The sequence below is a fragment of the Sardina pilchardus genome, chromosome 24 (genome assembly GCF_963854185.1).
Source record: "Sardina pilchardus chromosome 24, fSarPil1.1, whole genome shotgun sequence".
Taxonomy (NCBI): domain Eukaryota; kingdom Metazoa; phylum Chordata; class Actinopteri; order Clupeiformes; family Clupeidae; genus Sardina; species Sardina pilchardus.
In genome coordinates, this window is record NC_085017.1 from 8,135,192 (window position 1) to 8,161,674 (window position 26,483).

Below are 26,483 nucleotides of genomic sequence, written 5' to 3' on the forward strand. Positions count from 1 at the left end.
TCTCTCTCCACTGCTTTCTCTGCATCATTTCGGTGCGATACGTATGCACACAGCCTTGATGCGATATCATTCTGTCACTCGTAGAATTATTGCTTGGTTTTTATGAGAGGCTTCACAAAGTCACCCAGGAAGGAACCTATGCCGCCAATAATAGCACTGGCTCTGAAGCACGTATGCCCTGCCTCTATCAATGTCGTGCCTCCAGCGTCCAGTTACATTTGAATATTAATGCGCATTAATGCCTGAGGATGACCAGGGCTACAGAGGTGTTTTTTTTAGTGCAAAAATGACTCGTGTTACAGCTGGGGTCATTCTATATTAAGCAGTTCACTATCATCAAGGTTTCTTGAGTTACGGCGTGAAATACCTTATTTCAGAGTTTATGCAGGAAGAACAGAGAAACGCTGAATGTATTGAGTGTATTTCTGGTGCACATAACTGCAAGATCAGGATTGCAGCTTTTAATGCGCTTACATTCTAGCAATCCTGAAACTGCATTTTCACTGCTGCTGTGAAAAGGAGAGGCATGGATTAGTTTGCCACCTGTCCTCCTTTCCCTGCAACAGACCTTTTTGAGTGGCTGTCCTGGAAAATTCTTTCTTTCACAGGGAATGAAATCCTGCTCCTTTGATGAAAATGTAGCAGAAGTTAGAATTTCAGAGTTTACAGGCCCGAGCACCTGCAGTTCCGCAACCCGTGTCAGTCCGTAATCCAACAGTAATGTCCAAAAGTATAATTTGTAACGCATTCCGTCAATCTGAGTAGTGAATTCTGAATTCTAGTGAAGCCTACTTGGATTACTTTCACATTGAATTGCATTTTATAAGTGTAGTAATGCGGCCATCAAATCCTGCTTAGGCCTATGTTGGTGTTGTCTTCTGTTCAACTTACAGCACTTACTGAGTCACGGTAAAAATATAATTTTTGGTACATAGCTAATTTATATACACTTATGGTGTGGGTGCTTGCGTTTCTTTACAAATCCACCATCTCAGTTTGTATAGAAAGGAATATTAAGTGACACATAGAGTAGGGGACATAGGGGACGGGTGGTAATTGGTGTCGTTCTGGCTCTTGCTCTGACTGAGTCACAAGCTTTGAGTATGTGCATGAAGGGGTCACGCATGCGGGGGTGGTGGGGGGGGGGGGGGGGGGGCTGTCCAATGCTGCTAGATGGTCTTGGATATAATTGACTGGAGTTTTTCAAGGCCTGCCCGTACCACAGATGATTGACGTGTTTAATTTCCATTTCAGTGCTTCCAACTCAGTGGCTGTAAGTGGGCTAGGAGTAGGACTTCAAGTGATTTTGCAAACATGGCAAAAAAAGAATCCCATACCCTACCTTTAAGGTCACTACAAACACCATTGACAAGGTGTAACTATCCACTATCCACAATTACACACCTGTGCAAGACTGTATGCAATTCATCATGTGTATTGCTTCAGATAAAAAAAGACTGGAAGACTGGAAAAAGAAAACAATGGGATCGTAAATTGGACATCAGTGTATTTATTTTGAGTGTAACAAAAATAATTGCACATTTTTGTTCTAGAAGCTTTATGAAACTGCAAAAGCAACTCAAATGAAAGCATACTGTAATTATACATATATCCATATAAACATAGCAGGGGAGAATCATTTTGCACAAACTGAGCACATGTATCCCCTTTTTAGTAAGTTCAGGGTATTTCCGAGTAAATGTATACATACACAGTGACCCTCATTTATCAACCGAGCGTACAGCAGAAACCAGTGTGGATCTGAGCACGGATTCATGAAACATTCGTATCACTCCAATTCCAGCGTAAGAATAAACGTGTGTTGATAAAAGTAGTGGCTGAAAACAAGGCTAATTTAAATATCATGTTCCCTGTATATAGCTCATTTTACAGGCCTCGCTCATAGAATTTACGACATAGAGGGGCATTACCATCATTTCCCAACTATTAGCCGCAGCTTGTACTGTAGATTGATTTTGCTAAATTTCTTCAGCTACAGTATGAGGTTAATACACGAGTGCAGTTAATATGGTATTAATATGGTTTTATTTCTTTTAATATGGTTTTGTTTCTGTCCTCTGGCTTACACACAATGTGGCTAATACACAGGAAATTACTGAATATGTCCAAAAGAGAAACATTTCTGACTTCGAGATAGCCACAGTGATGTTGCAAGGCCAGCTGAACCTTGAAAAATTTGACAGCTAGAGAAGTGTCATCAAGAAAGCCGGAAAAATGTAGCAATTGAAGTGTAACAGACTTTGGGCTCTATTTTGACGATCAGAAATGTGGCTCAAAGGTTATTTTTATCGCAACGCAAACCTTTTTACTATCTTACACTCAAATGTGTGCTATGCAAACCCCTTGTCAGTCAATAGTGAAAGTAATTAACTGTGTAGAACTGTTTTGTCGTTGACTATGAGACCATGGTGACTAGTTTCCCTTTGTCAATCATTTCAAAAAAACATTTATAACCATTAGCTTTCCAAAGAGAAAGTATTTCTCTCCACATAGCCTAAGGCTGTCCTACTAAGCCATCAAATATGTCAACATAACAGGCTACATTACGGCATAGGCTACTAATGTACAGCAAAAGTCTTAGGTCTAAGATATTCCATGAATTCAACTCATCAACTTTCCAATCCTCAGTCAATTCACTGCTGCACTGTGCTATGCCACCTCAAAAACGTGCGTACACGTGTTGAGTCCTGGGGTTTGAGTTTCGACCGTATACGTCGTACGTTCGTTTCATAAATGGGGGCCATTGTGTGTCAGAAATGTATACTCAATTCTAACCAACTTGTTTTTAGATCTCTTCCTACTGTATCTCTTCTTGTTGGTCTGGCATATTCTACCTACGAATATCATGAAAATTAAATATTTCCACCGTAAATATACACTATGTTACCTCAGTTGTAGTCATTCTATTTATTGGCACATTCTCACACAGTTTACTCTTTGGCATACCACACACCAGACGACACCTTCCGGACTTTTATTTCTCTTCGTAATTTCCAATGGTAAGATATAAGGTGTGCGTGTGTGTGTGTGTGTGAGTGGCTGAGCCGGGAATTACAGAGTACAGACTTCTCAAAACAAATGGCACAAGAGAAAAACAGACTCAATCTTTAAATGGTTGACAAGCTGATAATGCTCTGCAGAAGTTTTATTCCACAGCTAATTTGTTTTAAAAATTGTATTCATGATTTCATATCTGTGTCAACAAAGGATCTTTCTCTCTGAATTCTTGAAAGTTCCTTTATATGCACCAATTCCCCTCATGTTGCACTGGCCAAATGTCCCAGTCATTTTCAAGTGATTGAACGTGAGATTACACATTACGTAAAAATGCGCAATTAATTAGCCTCAATTGATCACATTTCCTAATGTGACAATTTGGCACATCAAAAGGACGCAGCTGTCGGACGGGGCACCCAGGATACCTGCAGTACCTGGCTACTTCAGCATGATGCTGGCCTGCACTATTTAGAATGAGGTCCTGTATGGCTACATTAGAGGTGACTGGCAGTGACTGGTCTTGAACTCGACCAGTCTTGATCTTGATGACAGCAGTGACTGATCTTGAACAGTGGACCTCTGGCATTGGATTTGCAACCAAAGTATTGAACTCCCTACAAGCGCTAGAGAGACAACCAGCGCTGCTGTAATGGATCCATTGCTGAGCTGAACTCTAAGGGCTCCATCTTACACCCGACGCCATGTGGCACCAGGCCTGATGCAAGTCTTGGACTACAGTAGCTTACTCCCAAGGCAGTGATACTTTTTTCGTCATGCGCTCCACTTTAATTGAACATTGTGCCAATAGGCGTTAGTCTGGCTATCCCCATCTCAATCTTTTAAGATTGAACATTAGTATGAGGAGGCTGCGCTTTGTTCCTACTGCACAAGAGGCGTGATTGATGGGCATCGTTCAAATGACTCTGTACGCTTGGATAGTCCTTCAACCAATCAGGGAACCGAGGCCATAAGATGTGCAGGTTTCCAGCCTGAGCTCCTGGACGAAATCCAAATTCGCCGGAAGTTCAGGTAGGGTTCACCCGGCCTAAATAGGCGTGCCAATGAAAAAAAAAAAGCTTCAGTTTCAGACCATGCGTTTCAGATAGATAGAGGCTGTTGACGAACCCCAAAGCTGCAGGAACAACGTAAGGACAGTGGGCCTACAGTATACCTGAATCCACTGAGGGGCACCCTACTGCTTTCTTCACTGGGCTGCTCCACACACCGGAGCTAGCTTTTCAAACAGGGATTCAAGCGCACCCTTCTTGATCGCTTGAGGTTCTAGATTGCCGGTTTAATATGCTTGACTTTGTTTAAACGTAAACTGGCCGATCTAAATTTCCTTGGGCAGTGCCAATCCTATTGATCAACTGCTATTTTCTACACTCTCTCCAAATCGTTAGATGTATCCATTTTGGTCTTACAGGTACAAGAGACCATTGAATCAGCAGACTGGCAAACTTCCAGAACCAAATGGGCACCTTGGATATCTATAAGACATTCTCTGCCACTGTTCCCCAGTAGGCTACTAGAGGATGTAATGATGCATACTTAAAAGGGAACTTACAGTGTCTATAGGTGCAACTACAATTTATAAGCAAGCCTGTAATGACAGCAGCAACTTTCCAGCACACTGATGGGTATCCAACAAACACTGTTTTGACACTTGTTTTCATAATTTACATGTCTTCATTTATTTTTTATAACATTTTGTTATTTTCTTAATATTCACCACAAGTTAAACTAAAGATGATGGTGGCCTACAACAGCAGACCACACGTGGCAGGCCAACAAATTACAGTATACATTCTACAAGTGTGGTTTTGCTATCTGTGTTGCGTGACAGAATGGTGAGTAAAGGGTGCCATGTGGCTCCTCATACACATTGATAATTCAATGGCTACAATCTAATCTACATCAATAATTTAATGTCTGATAAGAGAGCGTGATACCTAGACACTGAACACTTTTGGGATGGACTACGGCCTATTCCTCTATCATCAGAGATGTGGCCGGCCAGTCAGATGAGTGATAATGGTTACACTACACACTTACAGACCTAAACTAAGCCCCCTATTTGATAGAAGACTGTGATTGAACAGAGATTAGATTTCCTGGTGGCATGATTTCAGCTCGTGCCGAAAAAAAATAAAAAAGGTAGAGCGTTAGGAAAGGGACCTATTCTGTTTTGGTGTTGTATGGCACGATTTCATCACTAAATTGTATGAAATGTATTCCCCTCTCTTATTTTCTGTGGCTGTGAAAAGCAATGCCTCTGAGCGCTTCCCATTGTATAAACAACTGTTGGGACCAAAAATAATAATACTGTTGTTGGAAGGGCAACAATCAAAAAACAAAAAGGCACTTGTTTTTTCTATATCGATTTCTAAAACCGAAATGAAGAGGGTTTTTTTTTTCTTCTAAATTTTCAAAAATTGTACTCAAAACAAAAATGGACAAATCAGACCCAATTTTGGAAAATGAAAAAATGACTCATTGTTTTGGCTTTAGAGATGGATATTGAAAAAAACGAGTGCATTTCTGTTTTTTGATTGTTGGTTTTAAATGGAAGAACGAATTAATGAGTCTGTAATGGACAATTCTGCAACTTACTATAACTTTATCTATTTTATTTCATATTAAAAACCTTCAATGTAACCAATATAATTAAAAGTAAAACCTTCAGGAAAGCCTACTAGAGAGACAATTCAATAAAGGTGGTAGGCCTAAAGTAAGATAGCATTAAACGGTGATGTTGGGACACCTGTAACTTGCAACTTGTAGATTCCAAGCTTCTAGATGGTTAAGAGAGTCATATAGTTCATGGTGTTGATGTTGACACAAACAAGCCAAGGGTATTTCATGTGAAGGAAAACATGTTTTTGGAGCAAGTGCACATTTAATCTTTACAGTTGGCAGATGCCCACACCCCTGTCTACTTACAACTAGATCACAGTCATAATCGTATTTGAAAAATCTCCATCTGGTCCTCTTAAAAGTTCACCAAAAAATGGAAAACTAAAACTGGAAACAAACTATCTCTCTCTCTCTCTCTCTCTCCGTTGTTTTTGTATTCACATTGTGAATTTTACTTTGTGAGACTCGGAACTCTTTCTGGTACTCTTCAGCTCTGATGGGACCTCCTGTTTTCTTCCTGTTCACACTCTAGTTCCTCAGGAGGTCCCATGCTGTACTGCTTTAGATTATGGGCTATGTAGTTGCTCTGGGTTAGCTGTGTATTTTAATTATCATTCAATATCAGGTTCATTATATTGATCATACTTCATGTACAGTATGTAATGATTGGCGTGGTTGTTTGTTTCATAAATGTAGAGATATTTTTTCTGGGATTCTAAATTAGTTCTTATCTGATGTCTTGGATCTCTAATTGTTGTCCATCAACACATGTTTTACCTCTACCTCCTTATCTCCATCCTTTTTTTATAGTATAATTTTTTTTATTTATTTTCTTTTAATTTATTCTTGAAGATGAATGGACACTTGAGCATAATGAATTTCAATGCTAATAAACGCTTTGAATAATAAACTTTGAACTTTGAACTCTGAATACATTATCTAATCACTCCTTTCTCATTAAGAGTGATAGGCCTACTGTATGCCTGCCCCACCTGGCTACTATTGCTATGTCCCACAAGCTTTAGTTTGTGGCTTACATCTAGCCTGGCTAGCGCCTACCACTTCTCAAATGAGACGTGGTCTGGCAACCAAACGTTCATTTTCTCGTATTTGAAAAAATGCCCAGATCCGGTCATTGGGCGCCACGGATGTCTATCAAATGCGTCTGCGCATAGCTCATCATCGTCTTGCTATACCCCTTGTTCTGTGATTGGTCCCCTATCTCAGGCAAAAATTAGGACGGTAATTTCCAGACTGCCTTAGCAGCGTGAATGAAATCGTGCGCAAGGCAGCATGGGAACACCGAGGCTAGCTCACATCCAAAATTACAATTGAAAAGCAGTATGTTGACTATACTGCAGTGTCTCTCGCATACCTGAAAATATTGTGGCGTGGTTCTTTCCACATGTGTGGAAGAGTTTTACCTGTAATATATGGCCTAGATAATGAAAAATGGTGAGTGAAGTGACGTTGATCTTCACATTGAATTCAGCAGTTCACTGATTTGAACAGAGTTCAATAAAGTATCTATCTATCTATTTCTACATTGACAGTAACCTATAGCTTGGATGAAGACATTCATTTTATCATTTATCAACAGTTTTAAGAACTCGCTTAATTGGCTGTATATTTACAAATGGCTGTATCCTGTTTTGTTAACGTAGGCCTAATGGTAATATTTTTTTGTATTATTGATATGCATTCTCTTCTGGCAATCTAATGTCATTGAGGCTACTAGCGAGCTGCAAGGGAATATAACCTTGCCTTGCGAAAAACAAATCCTCCTTTTGTTGGCCATTTGAAACATTTTAGAGAATGTGACCCTTTTTTGAAATAACATGTTAATAAATATGCTGGTATGGCAGTGACTGTGCAAGAGCAAAAATACGATGCAAAAGGTGAAACAAACATGGACCGTTTTATGTTCACAATGCATAGGTTAAGTAAGCCGCACCACAAACGTTCAAGCAGTTTGGTTTGTTGAAAAGGGGTCTGAGTATGTTTAGAGTGTATGTTTCCGATATGCACAACAAAAAATTTCATCAGTTTAAGGGGGCTGAAAGGGAGCAACAGCCTTTGAGGACTGAGTTTGGTTCTTCTAAAAATGACTATATATGAAAACACCCTTTTGTTTTCTGATTGTGAAGGAAACATACTATACATTAAACTTCATACCATCTCTCCGTCATCTCTGTAGATGACATTATCTCGGGATAAATACAGTAGGTCACAAGAAATGCCATGGTTACAGAATAACTCTGCTGGTTGTTCAGTGGTATGATACATCACCCAGGTAATTCATTAGAAGTAGTTTTAGAATAATACAGGCTAGGACCATGTACAGTAAGCTAACATCAGCTCAGGATAGGGCTTATTACTGATCTCCTTCTCCAACTAGAACTGTCGAGTGGACATAATTAAAGGTGCACTATGAGATCTTGCATGGTTTTTAAAGCAATTTCAATTTACTACTGACCATCACTTTAAAAATGCCTATTACTATTCAAGAAACACACTGTAGGTACAAAAATGTGAGTCAAAGAAACGAATAATTGTTGAGGCTACAACTGGTGTAAGTACGCTTCACTAGAAAGGGTTTGTAAATTTGTGGCCGCTATTATAATCCTACACACTTGGGGGGGCTTCTAACCTTATGGGAAGTTTCTAACCTTATGATATTTTGGTCACCGATTTTATAGTTGATGGGTTAACAACACATCTCTCTGTTTACTCCTATTACCACCTAAATCTGGTGAACAAAAAGTGCAGTAAGTATAACCATAATTGTGTAATTACAGACCAGTTTCTTTGCTGTGTGAGCTGTCAGTCACAACCATCTACATAGTTATTTACATAATAATAATAATAATAATAATATTCACAATAATAAGAATAATAGTAATTGTAGGAATAATAATAATAGTGGGTTTTGAAATAGCGTATACATACATTTTAAGATTTGTAAGGCAAGTGTATGGACATACTGTAACTCAATGTCACAATTTCAGAGTAAACATAATCACACAGCCAGCTGTCCTATATTGTTGTTAAACTAAATTTTTACTTGGCTTTTATTAGAGAATTCCATTCATCTTACTGAATGGAATTTTGTATCTGGCTGTTATCTGAAGTTTTATGTTGAAAGTATTAATCAGAAAAGCGATTAGTTAATTTAGTTGGCATCAGTATTTCCGGTAGTGCCTTCTCCAGAAGAGTGAAAGGGGTTTTATGGGAAATGGTGACATGTCTTTAAGAACCCATGAATATTGTTCTCTCTGCAACTGCTCAGTCAAGGTGCTGAGAAGGCATTCCAGGAAACAATAACTCATGGCTGTGATGAGGAGATGGCCAGTCACAATCCCTGAATGTACAATTCAGATGTCTCCAAATGGAATCTTAAGAATTTTGCACTTTAAAATCTGTAATTTCATAAAAATAATAATAATAATAATAATAATAATAATAATAATAATAATAATAATAATAATAATATTTTTAAAAAAAAACAGCTGCAGTAACCTCATTCAGTCAGGGTTCAAATGTGACAAAACATGAGATTTTTTCAACAGTGCAACAATTTCGGACGAACAATACAGACTCATTGTACAATGGCCTTAAGTTGATGTCCTTATAGTTGGGAGAGAGGGGCAGGGGGAACATGACCAGCCTACTCAAATATATTAATCAGCTAAAAGAGGGTGAGAGGGCATTACATCAAAAAGCAACATAGGCATACACACACACGCACACACACACGCACACACACACACCACGTCATATTTTCCATCTTTTCTCCTTAACCCTCCCTCTTTTTTGCTCTTTTTAGCACTATTTTTTTTATTTCTCCATATCTTCACTTTTCTGTACAATGTCTCTCCACCCAATCTACATCTCTCCATCCCTCCACCTCTCCATTTTTCTCTCCGGTTTAACTTACACACACAGTCTCACTCTCTTTTCTAATTCCCTTTCTCCATCTTTCCCTCTCTGTCCCCTCTCTCCCTTCTTACTTTTGCATGTCACACTGCAATAGGAGTACAATAGATGGGTCACTCTTGGCGGCCTCTTTGAACTCCTCCAGGGTGATCTCATCATTGTGGTCTTTGTCCATCTTGCTGAAGATCTTGTCCACACGCTGTTGTGGAGTTAGTCCATCCTCATTCATCCGCATCATGATCACTGTACCCACCATCTTGTATATTGCCTAAGACATGCGAAGGAATGAAAAGAGGAGAGAGGTGGTGAAAGACATTCCACTTTCCTTGATATAAAGCATTTCTTTTCTTATTTTACGAACCACTGAAGTGGAATACAGTAAATGGATGATGATATGAGGCAAAGAATCGACTGTACTTCCATGGAAATGAAGAGAACTTTTGAAGATACTGAAGGACATGGGGTTGTCGCTAAAACAGGTCATTTTTTGATGCCGTATGGCGAGAATGATCAAATACTACAAGTTCAACATGACTTCCAAGACCAGGCAATGCTGCCAGGATCAAGCTCCAGTATCTGTGCCGTGACTGGTACCACCTGTGTGGCCTCTATGTCCAGTCAACGCCGTCAGCGTTCCCTCACTCTCCATCTGAAGTTGATGTGCGCTTAGCATTCTGGTGCATGATGGCTGCTGTGTACAGTACAGTATATCACCCAGGTGGGCGCTACTACACATTGGTGGTGGTTAGTAGTGGCTGTAAAGCGCTTGGGTTGACTTGATAATCACTATATAAATGCTTCTATATAAAAGTTCTTGTTGTTTGAGTCAGCATCTGGAGTATGTTCCATGACTGGTGTGGGGAAATTTCCAGTAATTAAATAATGTCTCAGCTGTTAGAGACATTATGCTCGGGACTGAGCATAAAAATAGACGTCAAAAGGAGGATCTTAGTTATTTTCTTTTTCTCTTGTCCCTGATCTTTGAGGCCATCTTCCCTTAGGAGTCTGGAAGTGATTCCCTTGTCCATGACCTCTGAGGTCAACTTCCTTGGGGAGTCTGGAGTGATAGTAGCTTCTTTTTCTGGTTATTCATGACAGCTTTTTCATTTCATCATCTCATGTAATCCCTCAATAGCCTGCTTAGTCCAATAAATAATGGGAATACTGCGTCTACCGTAATTTCCCGACTATTAGCCGCGTCTTACACATTGATTTTGCAAAATTTCTTCAACTATGAGGTTAATACAGGGTGGCAGTTAATATGGTGTTAATATGGTTTTGTTTATTTTGACTTGCATAAAACACTGTCCTGCGGCTTATACACAATGCGGCTTGTTGCTCTCATGCTCACCTAGGATGCTTGTGTGTTTGTAACCTGTCTCCGGAGTCGTGAAAAAAGCTTTGTACGCTACCATATGGTCAGCCTGCCCCTTGTACTTTTTGATTACTGGAAGTTTCTCCACACTGGTGAATTTCGCCGATATAAAATCTGTAGCCTGTCAGTGGTGTTGACAGTGTAGGAGGAGTTGCAGAGTCAATTCATGGTCAGTCAATGTCACCATCAACTAATAGCTAACTCATAATTTAGATGCAGCTGTTCAACTTATCATTGGCCAGACAGGGCTGTTGACACTTGTCATAGAAAAATACTTAATTATTTCATCAGGTGGCTGTTGTGTGTCCCAGTTGACACTAGACACAGTCACAGAACTGGCTCTACAGTGCCCCCTTGTGTCACTCCACCGACAGGACACATTGACTGGCTCTGGACTTCAATGCCGGAAGCACTGAATGGTCACTGCACTGAGTCTGGACTTCAGCGCCAGCAGGGCTGCTGACTGGTTACAGTGGCCATGCCGGAATAATTGAGCAGCCATGGATAGGACTCTGGATCTCGCCCTAGTGGGACTAATCAGTAACGGCTCACTGCATTTAAAAAAAAAAAAAACAGATTGAAATACAGCTTCTTCTTTACTGAAGACAGCCATACACAAGAACACGAAAGCACGACTATGTAGTAAAGTTTGCACTCACATACACAAAATAAACAAAGAGACAACGGACAGATTAACAACTCCACCTATTTGGCACACATACTGTACAGGGACGATACAGAGATTATAAAGGACTCTCCACCATATGAACCTACTTTTCAAATCAGCAATTCAGAATTGGTTCAGAATCACAAATTTCAGCAGGAACAGCAAATGCTGCTGAATGCGTCGTGTGTGCACGGCAGTGTTGTCTGAAAAGCTCACCGTGGAAAGCTATGGATAAACTCACACCTTTCAGGTCCGTAACACAATTAACACAATTGAACACAATGTTTTCATCTCAAAATCCAGTATCTGTAAATGGAGGGGGAGCAGCTAAGTAAATGCAGTTTAGTCACAAGTGCTTAAAAGTAGGCCACTGTAAGTTCAGCCACACCTATATGACCTACCTCAATGATCTCTAGCATCTCCATGCGTGTGATCTTTCCATCTCCATCCAGGTCATACATGTTGAAAGCCCAATTGAGTTTCTGCTCAAAACTCCCCCGTGAGGTGATGGACAGGGCGCAAATGAATTCCCGGAAGTCAATGGTGCCATCCCCGTTCTTGTCAAAGGTCCGGAAGGCATGCTGGGCAAACTTAGAGGCATCACCGTAAGGAAAGAACTAAGGAAAAGAAGCAAAAGAACAACTTAAAACACATGAATTGCTCATTTAAACACATTAAACACATTAATATTGCTCTCACATATAGATTTTTTAACTATGTCTGTACACCACTGCAGGGCACTTGTGTGTATGAGCATATCACAATCAGTTGCTTTTATCAGAGGTATCAACTGTTAGCACAACGTCAGTTCAACCCTTTACAATTACATACATCAAAGAATGGTCATGGTTGCTGGGATCATAAAAAAACTCATAAACCTTGACAATTCTCATAAACTGTTTTTTGGGCTGGCTTCCTGGACATGGATTAAGCTTAGTCTTAGATTAAAAAGGTATTTTATAGTCAAGAAAAAAACAATGGTAAAAGGACTAAAATGTACTCATAGACAACTATTTGACTACAGTGATATGAATATTTTGGACCTGTCTTCTAGACTGTTGTGAGTAAGTTCAATGTTTTAGCAAATGTTACTTTGTACCTCTATTGTTCAGCAATGATTTCTTAAATGCTCCCCAGGTAGTATTATAAAGTAAGTAAGGAGTGTGTTGCTCAATACAGGCTATAGGCTGCATACAGTAGGCCTTTGTGTTGCTGAATACAGACAATAAACAGACTATGTATGCTTCAGCATCCTCTGCCTACTTTGACATAGAGCTGTTGGAATTCGTCCAAGTTCAGGATACCACTGGGGCAGTCCTTCAGGAAGCCTTTGTACCACTGCTTGAGCTCCACCTCATTGAACTCTGTGCTCTTGGTCAAGTCCTCCAGCACCTCTGGGCTCATCTTGCTGTTGTGCTTCCCCATCTTGCTGCACCTGTCTGGGTGTAAATGGACAGTGAGTACCCTAAAATAAAAAAAATAAATATTCACAGGGTCCTTTGTTTTTACTAGAAAAGCTAAATCAGCAGACAATATAATCAAAACCGTTTTAAGAAATGCCGGTTTTGCAGGTTTGAGAAATAAGACATTTATTTCTCCCATTCCCTACTGAACCTCTTGGCAATAAGAGCATCAGAGAGAATGGCAGATTGGTTTGAAATAATGTGGCTTCTCACTGACTGCACACACACACACACACACACACACACACACACACACACACACACACAGCATCACTTGAGGTAGAATTTCACTTTGTTAATATATAGCAATCTTTTTTCATCAATGTGCAAATCATCTTTGATTCAAACATTTGACATTCATTCAAGATAGACTGGATCAACCCATGATTCATTCATGATTCATCCATCCAACCCAGTTAACCAGATGTGGCTGCTAACCTTGTCGCCAACTCCCAGATTTATCAAATAACATACTGTACATCTGTTTTCTTACATTTTCAACAATGTGACGAGTGATATGTGATGTGTTTGGATACCGTATGTGTTTCTATTACTGCTGTGTCTCTGAGTCTGTGTACAGTATACACCTTCTGCCTTTTGCTCACTCTCCTATTATGTTACAGTTACAGTTACAGTTATGGTGCTTAGCAGACGCTTTTGTCCAAAGCGAAATACAAACAAAACAACACAATAATTAAATTTAGCAGTTGATCAGACTATAGTGTCGACTAAAGAGAATAGCTACTTAAACTTAAATCAATAGTGTCAATATAAGCAATCCAATGAAAATAAAACAATGACTAAATAGGAGAATAGTAATTAAACAATAAAGTCATTCAATCAATAGCCTATATAATAACTTCAATTTAATCCATGGCCTAATGGTAACAAAACAACGCTATAACATACAAACCTTAATCATAAGAACATTAATAGACTAAATGCATATTGAATAAAAATGCCTTCTTCCTCTTGAACGACTCAATGTACAGCATGTACCCTGCTCTGAAAAATATATAGCCTACAGTGCACACACACAGCCACACATATATAAAAAATGTTGACACATATTAGTATGGGGAGCTTGTTTTGGTAATTGTGACCCACATCTTATTCCTCTTCTACTATATCAATATCTGTGTTAATTTCATGGTTTAAATATAATGAGAGAGGATTAATATAATGTGCTCATAAAGAAACCACAAGAGTTATTGTCTATTAGTAAAACCCCGCATTGAAAGTATCAGTAGGATGTGTACACAATCCAGTAGGTGGCAGTGACGCTTTTAGGAATGAATGTCTTCATAAGCGAAGATGACGGAGAAAGACTGTAGACAGAGCGGTGCTTGGTGGAATTAGAGCAAAGGCCTTTACTGGACATCTTCAAAGTTAAAAAAGTCTCTCCATTGTTCATAGACTAAAGCCAAAAAAGCTCTGTTGAATAAGGCCATTAGTGCATCCCACTCAATGCTCGATTTTCATATAGCAACCTACTGTATGTGAGGCATTGTGATTTTCTATTTCTCACAGAAGCAATCATTCAAATGATCAAATCTGACTTTGTGGGTTTTCCTCAAAGCCCCCTTCAAAAAAACCAAAAAACATGAACTTCATTCAAGATGATCATGTGAGACTACTAGTGTTATTGAGTATGGAAGTCAACAGTCAGTTTTTTAGTTTAAACATTTTAACATTTCCTGGTTTCCAAGAAACAGTCCCTGTGGCAAAAATAATGGGGGGGGGGGGTTTCTGTGAAAATAAGGTTTGGGCATAGAGATATGTTGGATCTAAAATCCATAGAGATGACGTACTGTACATGTGCACTTTGTTCAAAGGAATCGAATGCTGGGTCTCCCAAGCAGTTACTGTAATGAACAACCAACGGCATTATTTCCATGATTTCCCAAAACCCCAATCATTCTCTCGCAGAGATTTTTTCTTACCAACCTTACCAACCAAAACATTGAAAATGCTAATCGCTGCATTCAAATGTCACTTCCAAATTCTATGCACGTGAAAAACTAGTCTAGTCTTTCATAAAATATAATTTCTAGGAAAAATATATGCAATTTTACAAAAAAAGTCTACAGACTAACACCTATAACATTCAAAATGTGTAAAACATTGGCAGCCAGAGTGGCCAGAGTGATGGCTATGCCCACATCCACGGCTGAAGTGCCCTTGAGCAAGGCACCTAACCCCTCACTGCCCAGAGTGCCACTGTAGCAGGCAGGCAGCTCATTGCTCTGGGTTACTATAGTACAGCATGTCCTTCACCTCACTGTGTGCTGTGTGTGTTTGGGATAAATGTAGAGACCAAATTTCCCTCACAGGATAAAAAGAGTATACCTAAATATGTGAGTTTATAGGTGTGTGTGCGCATGAGTGTTTGTGGTTGTGTGTGTATACTGTATGTGGTGCATCTGTTATTATGAGCGTATCAGGGGATAACAGTGTGTAGTGGGGAAACGCATGCAGCGCAGGCTAATAGTGGTTTCTCCTGGTTGTGGGTGGCAGTGTTTCATTTCTATAGTGTGAATTGATTAAGTGGTCTACAGTGGCTCCTGTTGGTGTTGTGTGCACCGTGCTTGGCAATGTCCTGTAACTGTGTGATTCAACTATGATGCCCATAGTTATGCTGATATTGCTTGTTGCCCTCTGCCTTCTTATCTCCCGTGCATTTTAGAGTAGTTCATATGTCCGTGAACTCATAAAATAGAGATTGTTATACATTTCTATACCACTGCGTGTGTTCATTATTAGGCTCTTGTGTTTAACTGCAACTTACAAGGCAAACCCCACATTGACTACAATACTTTTTCTGTTGTACATTTGCTGTTCTAGTGCTCCCTTGAAAAAGAGATCCCACCACAAGGGCCTCCAGCTTGTGCGGTGAAACGGCTACAAATGCTCCTGATGCTGCAGCCCCTCTGGTCTGCATTCAAAAGGGTACGTGTTATACCCCACTGTTCATTGAGCTCCACTTCCTGCCCTTGGCCACCTGGATCAAATTCAAGTCACAATGCTGTGCAGAAGTGCAGAGGTGCAGGGGACTGTGCACTTAACACAGGTGATCTCATCAACTAGCTGCTCTATACCTGGCTGAAGAGTTGTGCTAATTAGAATCAGCTGGTTTAAAGTATCAGCTGGTTTCGCTTCACTTTCTCATAAAAACATTAATAGGGCTCGGGCACACGCCTTGCATTCTAGGAATATTGCCGCCATGTTGGTAGCGCACCGAACGTAATATCCATTCATTCAGATGCAGAACACAAGAAGCAGAAATATAGTATTAGCGATTATTTTCCTCTTGCAATCATGGGTTGCGCTGTTACACCCCACTACACAGCAACATACGACCAAGAAGGCAAAAACTAAGTAACAGGAACACACTAACAGGCGGGAGTAAATCCATAGTAATCCATAGTAAACTAAGGAGTGAGGCTGCCAATATGGCTGTGCCAACTAAGTTTTCACGTCATGATCCCGAGCCCTATTGACTAAGGTTGCTTTCACACCAGGTCCTCTGAACCGGACCCGGGTTCGTTTGGTCCGATGGTTCGGTTTTTGATAATGTGAACGCAACCGTACCGAACTCGGGTGCGGACCCGGGGCCGGACCCGGGTCCGCCTGTAAAGGTGGTCTGGGGTCCGGTTCGCTAGAACACTGGGGCAGGTTGCTAAGCAAACGTTCCAGCGTTCTAGCGAACCGGACCCAAGACCACCTTTTCAGGCGGACCCGGGTCCGGTCCAGGGGACCTAGTGTGAATGCGCCCTAAGAGTTTGACTTATTTTAAGACGTCTCATCATGAAAACAAGCAAATTTGGCTGCCAGCGCATTAAGTGAATTTTGTCTTGATAACACGCTTAAAGGGATAGTTCGGGTTTTAAGACACGAAGTTATATGGGTTCCCTGTCAGCAACGTTGTGCATCAGCACTGACTTACCCCCCGACAGTGTCCTGTGAGCCGAGATCCAGCCGGTTTTTGATCGTTTTTGATGCTGAAGAAAGTAGTCCGGCAAGTTGCTGGGGTCACGAAAGTAAAGTGTTTTTCTTCTCAAAACCATATGCGTTCAAAAGCGTGATATATTTGCACCACAAAAACGTTGTCCAGCTGTCAGTAGCGCGCAGTGATAGGAATCGAGAAAAATAGTGCCAAGATAACGAGGTTTGAATTTTTCCTGGACAACGTTTTTGTGGTGCAAATATATCACTATTTTGAGCACGTATGGTTTTGAGAAGAAAAACACTTTACTTTCGTGACCCCAGAAACTTGCCGGACTACTTTCTTCAGCATCAAAAACCGGCTGGATCTCGGCTCACAGGACGCTGTCGGGGGGTAAGTCATTGCTGATGCACAACGTTGCTGACAGGGAACCCATATAACTTCGTGTCTTAAAACCCGAACTATCCCTTTAATACAAATAAGTCAAACTCTTAATAAGTTAAGTCAAAATTATCTTACGAGAGAGCACAAGGTGAGTAAGAGTCTTTATACCAAAAACAGTTTTGCAGTGTGCAAAATTTTAATCCACTTCATGGGCACTGTTTTTAACATCTGAGGTTTGACTTTTGACTTAAAATTCATAGTGAAGAGGGTTTAAATAATCATCTGTAAACAACAGCCATGCTCATTACACAAAATGTACCCATCATGTATTGTGTATCTATTGACCATCACATTGAAGTAAAGGGATCGGATCCTGTGGTGGACTGGTGTGATGAAACGTAAAGCTTTATCAGTCTCTAACAAACTCACAGCAGAGACTGGCTGAGGTCAGAACTCTGATGTGTCCTCTGCTCAACTGTTGGATTGTGAGTTTGTGTCAGTGATCTATTTAAAGAGCTTTCAGAAGAGCTCATCAATAGTTGTACCGACAATTGTGCGGCTCTAACAACTAAGGCCAACCAAGTAGATGTAGTCTAAATGTGAAAGAAAAATACCACAAAACCTCTCTAGTTCTAGATAATAAGATTCAGAAAAAAATATGAGAAAACAAATCATGTTGAAATCAGGAAAATCAGTTGAAATCTGGTCATCCAGGAGAACAGGAGCTCGATCTCAACACCCAAACACATAAGTTCCCACAAACAGATTTAGACATATGCACACTCACACACATCAGTGCACGTGCACATTGTGATGAGATGAATGGAGAGTGTGTATTACACCGCATCTAAGGACCATGGGCTTTTGAAAGGAAAACGCTAGCCCTTCTATGCTGGACAACAGTAGCACATTAGAACAGTGTTCAAAACCCAGGGATGGCATCAAAGGCTCTAGTGAATAAATAGTTGTCTTAGCAACACAACAAATGACCATGCTAGTGATGAATATGTGTGAGTGCGCCACATCAGCAGACGTTTCAGGAGTAGAAGGCCTTAAATATAAACAAAAAGTAGCTTAAACTTGGAGATATGGGGTGCCTCTCAACATATCTCCTCGATCCTCGATCCTCGATCCTCAATCCTCGAGGGGCGTTCCCACTGATCTATAACTAACACTGGATAGGCTATCCCATTGTTGCCGCCCATTCATTCTTTATGTAGATCAGTGAGGATCGAGGCCCGAGGAGGGAGGGAGGAAGTATAAAAGACCAAATGAGAGGCACCCATGGTCTTTTGGGCCTCCTGTCTGGAAAGCGCTAGGGTTAGGCAAGGGTTATCGTTAAGGTTCGGGTGAAGGTTAAGTGCCTTGAAGTCAATAGTAGTGGGGGGGGGGGGGGGGCAAAAGACCTTGAACTAGCCTGGCTGACCCCCTCTGTTCACTTTCAATTTCCAAGAGAGGTGTTATCAGTGGTGAAATTAAACTTAGGTTGGTAAAGAAACTCTTACCAAATGCTTTCGGAAGTACAGAAAACACATCTGTCTTCTAAATGCAGGTTTGAAATGCAGTTTATATGATCCACTCTCTGATCATGGCCACAAAAGGAACTGGACCCCAAACTGAGCAGAAGGATTATATGAATTGGAAGACAAAGAGCCAAAGCCAAAGGTGAACTTCAAGGTCATGGTACATCAGTGTCTGATCACTACATGTGTCACTTTTTGGACCACAGTAGCTCCAGGACTCCACTGTTGAAAAAAAAACATAGAAAGCTAGACTGGAACCTGCTAAAATCACAGTCCTATGGGGGAAAATGTCTTTTGGACTGATGAGAAGAAGCTGCAAGAGTGGGCTTGCTCACCAGGGGGCAGTGATGTAAACGCCTGAACAGTCCCCCATTCATTTCAATGGGGAAACGCCTCTGGTGGAGCATGGCGGAACTACAAGGGTCTAAAAACGGGAATACCGGAAAAACGACAACCGGCAGCCATCCGACATGAACAAGCAACACCGGATCGGGCCTGATTTTTTTAGTGTTTGAACCGCGTCGATAGCTCGAACTAGGAGAAGAGGCGTTCTCAAAAAACGGGCGACAGATAACAATAGATGGGCTTGCCTTGCAGCAAGCCCACTAATAAATAACACCATATCTACTGTGGAGTGGAGTAGGTTAAGTTTTGGGACTGCTTTGCTGCATCTGGTACCTTGAATCTGTGCACGGAAACCATATAGTAGAAGGAACCCTGGAGCAAAACTGCTCCATGTCTAATCTCACACAACTAATGGCCAAGAACAAACCAGTGGACTATTCTGAAATGGCCCTCTATGAGCCTAGATCTAGATCTGGCATGTTCATTTAACTAAATAATTGCAGGTGGCCAAGGCTATTAAATTGGCAGTGAGGTCATTTGTACTGGCCCCTTAAAATAAATGTCATCTTTAGCAAGTCTATGAGCTGTTCCGTAGTCCTGCAGCCACTGCACCTCAGCCGATTGCACAACTTGAACAAATGCGTAATTTTAGCACTAGCACTTCATCAAAATTGCAAATTTGCACTATGTTGCAGTCTGTGAGTTACTACTGTTTAACGGTTTGCACCACACAAATAGTTGTAACGTAACACTAAGTTATCTCTTCCATTTCACATCCCTCTCCTAGGTGTAAAGTGTATTGTAAAGTCACATTAATTTGTGAACACTGTTATCTTGCTTAAATAACTAAACATCCTTTGTAATCTGGCATAACCTTATATTACCTCTCTACATCATCTTTAGCCGAGTCAGTTATCATTTTGTATCTCTTATGGATAAAGTACGTGTTGCTAGCTAACCATAAATGACTCATACTGTAGCATTCGCCTGTGAGTCATGAGTCATGACTATGACATGCAGAGCGGCATCATGCGGCTGTTGGTGAGATGCTCAAATCCGCATGTCATCCTCCTGTATTCAAACATCATTTTTTGCTTCTGTCTTTCTGCTGTTTTGTTTTGTTTTGCACTTTTTTTTTTTCATTTCTCCGGTTTTCATTTTCTGCTGAAACCTAAATACACACGCGCACACACACACACACACACACACACACACAGAGAGAGAGAGAAAGAGAGAATGAGAGAGAGAGAGAGAGCGAGAGCGAGAGAGAGATTCATACTCTTCTCCCAGGTGCATATCTCAGTCCCAGCACATTATTTTAAATTAGAATCTTTGAACCGAGATGAGAGCTGTTTCCATAGCGATGAGCACATCCTTGTGCAGCTGGGACTGGCAGACTACACACATCCCACCTTCCACTACAGATAGAACACCTGTAGGTAGGTCATACCTCTGAGGCCTAAAACTAAAAATAGTAATGCTAGTCTTGCCTAACATGGGCCCACATACTGTTTGAACCTCATTAGAGGGTCCTTGTGAGAAGAAACTATCCCAAGTTCCACTCGGAGCTCACAGCAGTGACAGTGTGACAGTGAATTGCAGAGAGATTAAATCAATTTTACAATAGCGCACAATGTCAGACTCAGACAGACTCCACTGTTAGAGAAAGTCTCAGTAGATACAACACTCCAACGGCCAACTGAACACAAACAGTATACTGTATATAGACAGACACGCCATCTCTGTCTCTCTCCTCTTGGGAAGCGAATCTAAGCACGGAAGGCAAAGTCCCTAAATCCCGTGGGGTAAACAGGGATAGACACAGGTCTGCTTATTAAGCAGCCACATGCTGTTGTTCTCTCATGGTGACAGTAATCCCTGCATTCCCATAGGTAACCCACGGAACGCCAACATTCAACTTGGCTCATCTTCATTGACTCTGTCTTGTGTGTAAAGTGCTTTGGGTTGCACTCTGTGCACGTTAAATGCGCTATACAAATAAAACTTACTTACTTCCTTACTTACTTACAACGAAATTTGAGATATTAACTACCGATTTGACTCAAGATCTCATCAGTTTACATAGTAATTGTAAGATCATAGCTCACACAATATGCTACACACTTCTTGCACAGGCATTGTTACAGCCTGCCTGTGTTGTAGTTGATTAATAATATGTTGCTCTTCTATCATCTAAAGTCACATGGAAATCTTCTGTTAGTCACCCTTTTTGGCCCCTCTAACTGTGAGAATTCAAATAATTTTTTATCTATAGGACAGCCACTGGTGACAGGTATTTGGTAGCGGTACACAACTGAATTGGCACTAGCCTATTCAAATGCCATGATTCAGCTCTATTCTGCCTCTCACCAACTTTGGTTGTCTTTACCCTCATTCAGAAGCAAGAAACAGCTGTCAGTATAGTCTTCAATTGTGGTACAGTACATCAGTGGTGGAATGACCTTCCTACAGTAGATCCAAACACCTTTTTAACACAGAAGGCGATTTCCGAATGGATTCCAGATTTCAGATATATTACAGCATAAAAGGATGGCTCACGTGAATCATAATCTCATGTACGTGCCAGACGGTAAAAGAGCTTATAATACCCTGGACATCCAGAGTTCTCACACGAGCACAAGATGAATTGTCTTTGCGAGACACTCTGGCAATGAGCAATGATGCACATTACTTTTACCTCTTGCATCACGAGGCACCAATCAAACTGGTGTATCTGATATAGGTGGGCCAGAGGCAAGCTAAACTGATGACAACAGCGCAGCAATGTCAGAAGTCAGTAAACAGTGGTCGTTACATTAATAATGGCCAGAACTTTAATATTTCTAGATGATCAGGATCTGGATTTTCCAAGCTAAGCTTATAACATACAGTATTGACTACATAACTATTCAATACAGTGTTGTACAGTTTTCAATTTGTCTTAATTCATGTCACATCTAGAGGGAAGAGTTTAGGCTGTTCAATAAGCTTTCCCTTAATGATAGAGGCAAAAATAGGCCAACTGTAAAAATGGTTCACCAGTGCACAATATAGAACTATGTACAGGTAGCAATGTTGCAACAGTGGTTGAAGTTGAGACATGTAGGATTTTAGAAGATATATAATTTTTGCTTCCACCGTGATTATCATCAAAATGACTGTTGGATATTTAGATAGTCATCTGTGATCAAATGAAAGGACTCCTGTGACTCTATCACATGTACTAGGGAAGTGAATGAGAGAAGCACTATGAGTGGATGCTCTGAACACATAATTTTGACATTGTCAAGGCTTGTTTTAATGTTGTCTAATGTAGTTGGCAAAATGCATGTGCTGCAGAAACTTTATATATCTTACATGCAGGACCCTATAAATGTGATGTATTTTAGTGGCTTCTCAATCTTATAACAGAGTAAAAGATACATACTAACATAGAACACCCTACAGGTCAGAGTCTTTGCTTTCTGTATAGCTGCAGCATCTGCACCTCAAGTAGCCTAGTAGTTGGCTATTTAGAAAGGGTGCTTTTTCTGACCAATGTGAGCTTTAAACACTGGTTGAACGTACTTTGTATAACATAACTTAGCTGGTTGACCAGCCAAACAGTGATGATAAGTGCAATTCATGTCAAATGATCAGCACCTCTTTAGCTGTATTGTATCAGTATAGCCAACAGCTTAAGGGCAAAACCTCCCAAAAGTAGAGTAAAGAAAATACTTTAAAAATGTGATGATTGCATAAATATGGATAGAAATAGAAATCGTGTGAAATACCAATTAATTTGGAAAAATGCATAAGCTACAAAAAGGTAGATTTCATTCTTGTTCAAACAGGGACAGCCATATAATAATGGTGGGCACAGACTTTACCCTGAGGCGTTAGCTGAAAGTTTCGCCTATTTATCCAACTGTAACACCACAAGTCTCTCCTGCGCTGGCTCGACTCATCTGTCTCCATCCCTTCGACAGTCAACATGGCATAAAAACTCCAGGGTTCTTAATGCTGTTGTTAGAACAACCGTGTATTACACTACATACAGTAGCCTACCATGTACCATCACGTTAAATTTTGTAAAAAAAATAACAAATAAATGTAACCTACAGTATCTATGCAGTGGCTACAGTGTATGTCAACAATATGGCCGCAGCGAACATTGATTACGTAGATTGAATAAGATCAATACACAGGCAGATTGCCTTCATGCCTCATCTCAGTAATTTACCCAAAAGGAGCTCCGACCAAGTAGGCTAGTGCATACATTAACTATTTCAGATAAGCCAGTTTAGTTCATTACTTTTCAGAAGGTTGAAATTGTTGTATTATAAACTCTTTATTCTTGAGCATTTTAAATATATGTGTAATGAATATTGAATATTAACATTTCAGTTTTTGCAATAAATGGGAAAAATGAACAATAGAATAACATCAAAATATGTTATCATTTTTTGAGGTATGCCCACAATTATTCATACATACCCCTGGGAAATTTCTCTTGACCATAATGTTTGTTCTGACTGAAAATAGCACAGCCACATGTCATGGGTCCACATGCCCTGCCTAGGGACTGCATCAATTAGCCTGAGGCTAACTCCCTATCAAATACAAATAATAAATAAATAAATAAATACATAAATAAATAAATAGATAAACAAATAAACATTTAGAAGCATAAAATCAACAAAAGAAGTTCTTTCAGCTTTTTTAAAAAAATGAAAAATGGCATGTCCAAATTATTCATACCCTTTTTAAATAATCAATGGAAACATCTTAATTTGCCATCACAGCACTCAAAGTGGTTCTTTTAATAGCTACCAAGCCTCTCTATGTTTACACAATAAAGACTTCACCGTTTTAGCAGCAACGGTTCTTTGCCATCACTCATTGCATTGCCTTACACACTTCAGGCATGTGCTGGTGTCATTTCCAGTCAGAACAAACAAATTGGTTAAGAGATGAATCTACAGACGGTGACAGTAACGGTGGATAAAAAGGCAGATAGCATTGACTGGTAGTTACAGTATTAAGACCAGCATCTCTCAGAAGCTCAAAGGTCCTTTCGTACTTTACTGTTAGTGAGGTATGAGTGACGGAGTGTAAAACACATGGGTCTTGTGGAAAGAGGACATACAGTGTTCAGACGCCAGTGTAGAAGAGAGACTGTAGCATCATTAATCTCTGATGACAAAATGAACTTGGAGTAGGTAAAGCAGATGTCACCAGGGTGGTAAAATGATTGCTTAAGAGGCTCCTGAGATTACACTGATATATATATAGCCTAATATATAATGTATCACTGTGGGACAGCTCAGTTTTGTGGGACAGTGAATGCCCAATGTAAGAAAATGTGTCGAATGAATGTGCAAAAGGTGCGTTCCACATGAACTTGTATTTTTGGTTTAAATCGCATGACTCATGGTATCAATCCAGAGCATAACTGTGATTCATGATGTCCCTTTTGTCTGTGAAACATGCACTGAACCATAAACAGGTTGAATAATCAATACAATATTCCAGAGAGGGCGCAGACAGCTACAGTTCTCTTCAATGAACTGATCACATGTGCGACGAGTGATGACATCATGGCTGACCTGTTCTGTAGGATGATGCATCTTCCTCTCACAAATACTTTCCAGTTTGAAGCAACACAGACTCAGAGTGGATACAGCTGCAGATCCCTTGCTTGAGCCCTCACAATTGTCAAGTTTTTTCAAACTATATTACTATTACCTTTCATCATATTGGTGATCACTGGCAGTAATGTCATCATGCCAGACTATGTCAGGTAATGACACAGAGACCATGCAGAACCATGGTGACAGGCACCTGCAACGTGGCATTCGGGATGGCAACGGCTGTCTGCTGAGCCTTCTGACTGCCAACTTGCAGTCAATCTGAATGCTATAACAGATCACAAGTGCATTCCAACACAACACATCTGATACAAAACCCACAAATGCTCCCAGAAGCAAATGTGCATCACAGAAAACTGAAATCAAGTTTAAGTAAACACTAAGGTCTAGCGTTTGCCCTTTCCCCCACTTTCATTTATGTTCTTCCATGAAAATAAAATATAGGCCAACCTATGCTCTCTCATATGTCCCACATGCTAAAAACATGATCTGAGGACCTATTTGGTTAAAGCTCAAACTTAGACATGGACCTAAGAATCCTCATTACTTATCCCTCAGTGATGACAAAACTGGAACACGCCGCAACTGGCACTCTCATGTCAATTCCATGGAGAGGCAATGAAACCATAATGGAACAAAATCTTTCCACTGTGTAGATGAGCAGCGCTCCAAAAGGAGGTTACACATGTGCCCTTTCTCCTCTAGTAAACCACATCGCGTTTTCCCGTTACTCATTCCAATATTTGCGTCCATTACCTAATTCAGTTCAAACTGGATTGTATGAAGAATAATTAATGCTGTGCACTGAAGCCTGATGCATACCTATGCAAATCAAATGAGTCTGCTACACCTGCTGTTGTTATGTCAGAAACGGTGAGGTATTCATCAATGCGTAAATAGCAGACCTATGTGCATGCTATCGGGAAAAAAACGAAATTCATCATAGCATTGATCATAGCATTTGATCTTTTCTTCAGCAGCCTATTTACTCAGACAACTATTTTCCAGATTTCTGCTGCGCACTCAAATGCGCTAGCGTTATTGCTTTTTGACTTCATTTTACAATAACAAAATCACTTGCAGGCGTAATCAAGTTGTATTTCTTACCAAGAGATTGAATTGAACAGTGTTCTTTCCGTACTCTGCAGAGTCTTTATCCGTTTTCTACTGGCTTGTAATTCTAAAACTAAACGCGCAAGGCACTTCAATGCGAGATACCAATTTATCCTGTACACCGAAAATGAATGGACCGCCGCTTACGTCTCCGTTGCCAACACATTTGCGTAGGAACCGCCTACTTCTTTCACTGATTGGATAATACTTAAAGATGACCTCAAATTATTATATATGTAAAGACGGCGCGCTTTGAATTGGACAGCAAAAGCCATACGCAACGTCATTCAAAACGAATCTTGGTGCTGTACGTATGCCAAGAGCTGCTGTTAAAATGCATGTTTTAGTCCAACATGAGTGCTGCCATTGCAAGCATGCTTCTTAATTGTTGACAAACAAGCTCTGTGTAAACTTGAGTATTCAGAGATAAATTACCTAATACCTTT

General features: G+C 40.3%; 1 protein-coding gene across 1 annotated transcript; it reads right to left on the bottom strand.

The window, feature by feature from the left end:
• Window positions 1-9,138: 9,138 nt before the first annotated feature.
• hpcal4 (hippocalcin like 4) lies at window positions 9,139-26,149 on the bottom strand. Its single transcript, XM_062529685.1, has 4 exons — window positions 26,032-26,149; window positions 12,897-13,072; window positions 12,035-12,250; window positions 9,139-9,859 (listed from the first exon to the last, which is right to left on the bottom strand). Exons 2-4 carry the CDS (start codon window positions 13,056-13,058, stop codon window positions 9,662-9,664), a joined length of 576 nt encoding a protein of 191 aa, XP_062385669.1. The 5' UTR covers window positions 13,059-13,072; window positions 26,032-26,149; the 3' UTR covers window positions 9,139-9,661.
• Between the last annotated feature and the right edge of the window lie 334 nt (window positions 26,150-26,483).

Bases quoted from the DNA above. Each gene is read 5' to 3' on its own strand.
- hpcal4 (XM_062529685.1), bottom strand. From the start codon at position 13,058: ATGGGGAAGCACAACAGCAAGATGAGCCCAGAGGTGCTGGAGGACTTG. The intron at 12,251-12,896 runs GTAGGCAGAGGA...TCTTTTCCTTAG, and splicing joins TCCAACAGCTCTATGTCAAA to TTCTTTCCTTACGGTGATGC. The intron at 9,860-12,034 runs GTAGGTCATATA...CGCATGTCTTAG, and splicing joins AGATGCTAGAGATCATTGAG to GCAATATACAAGATGGTGGG.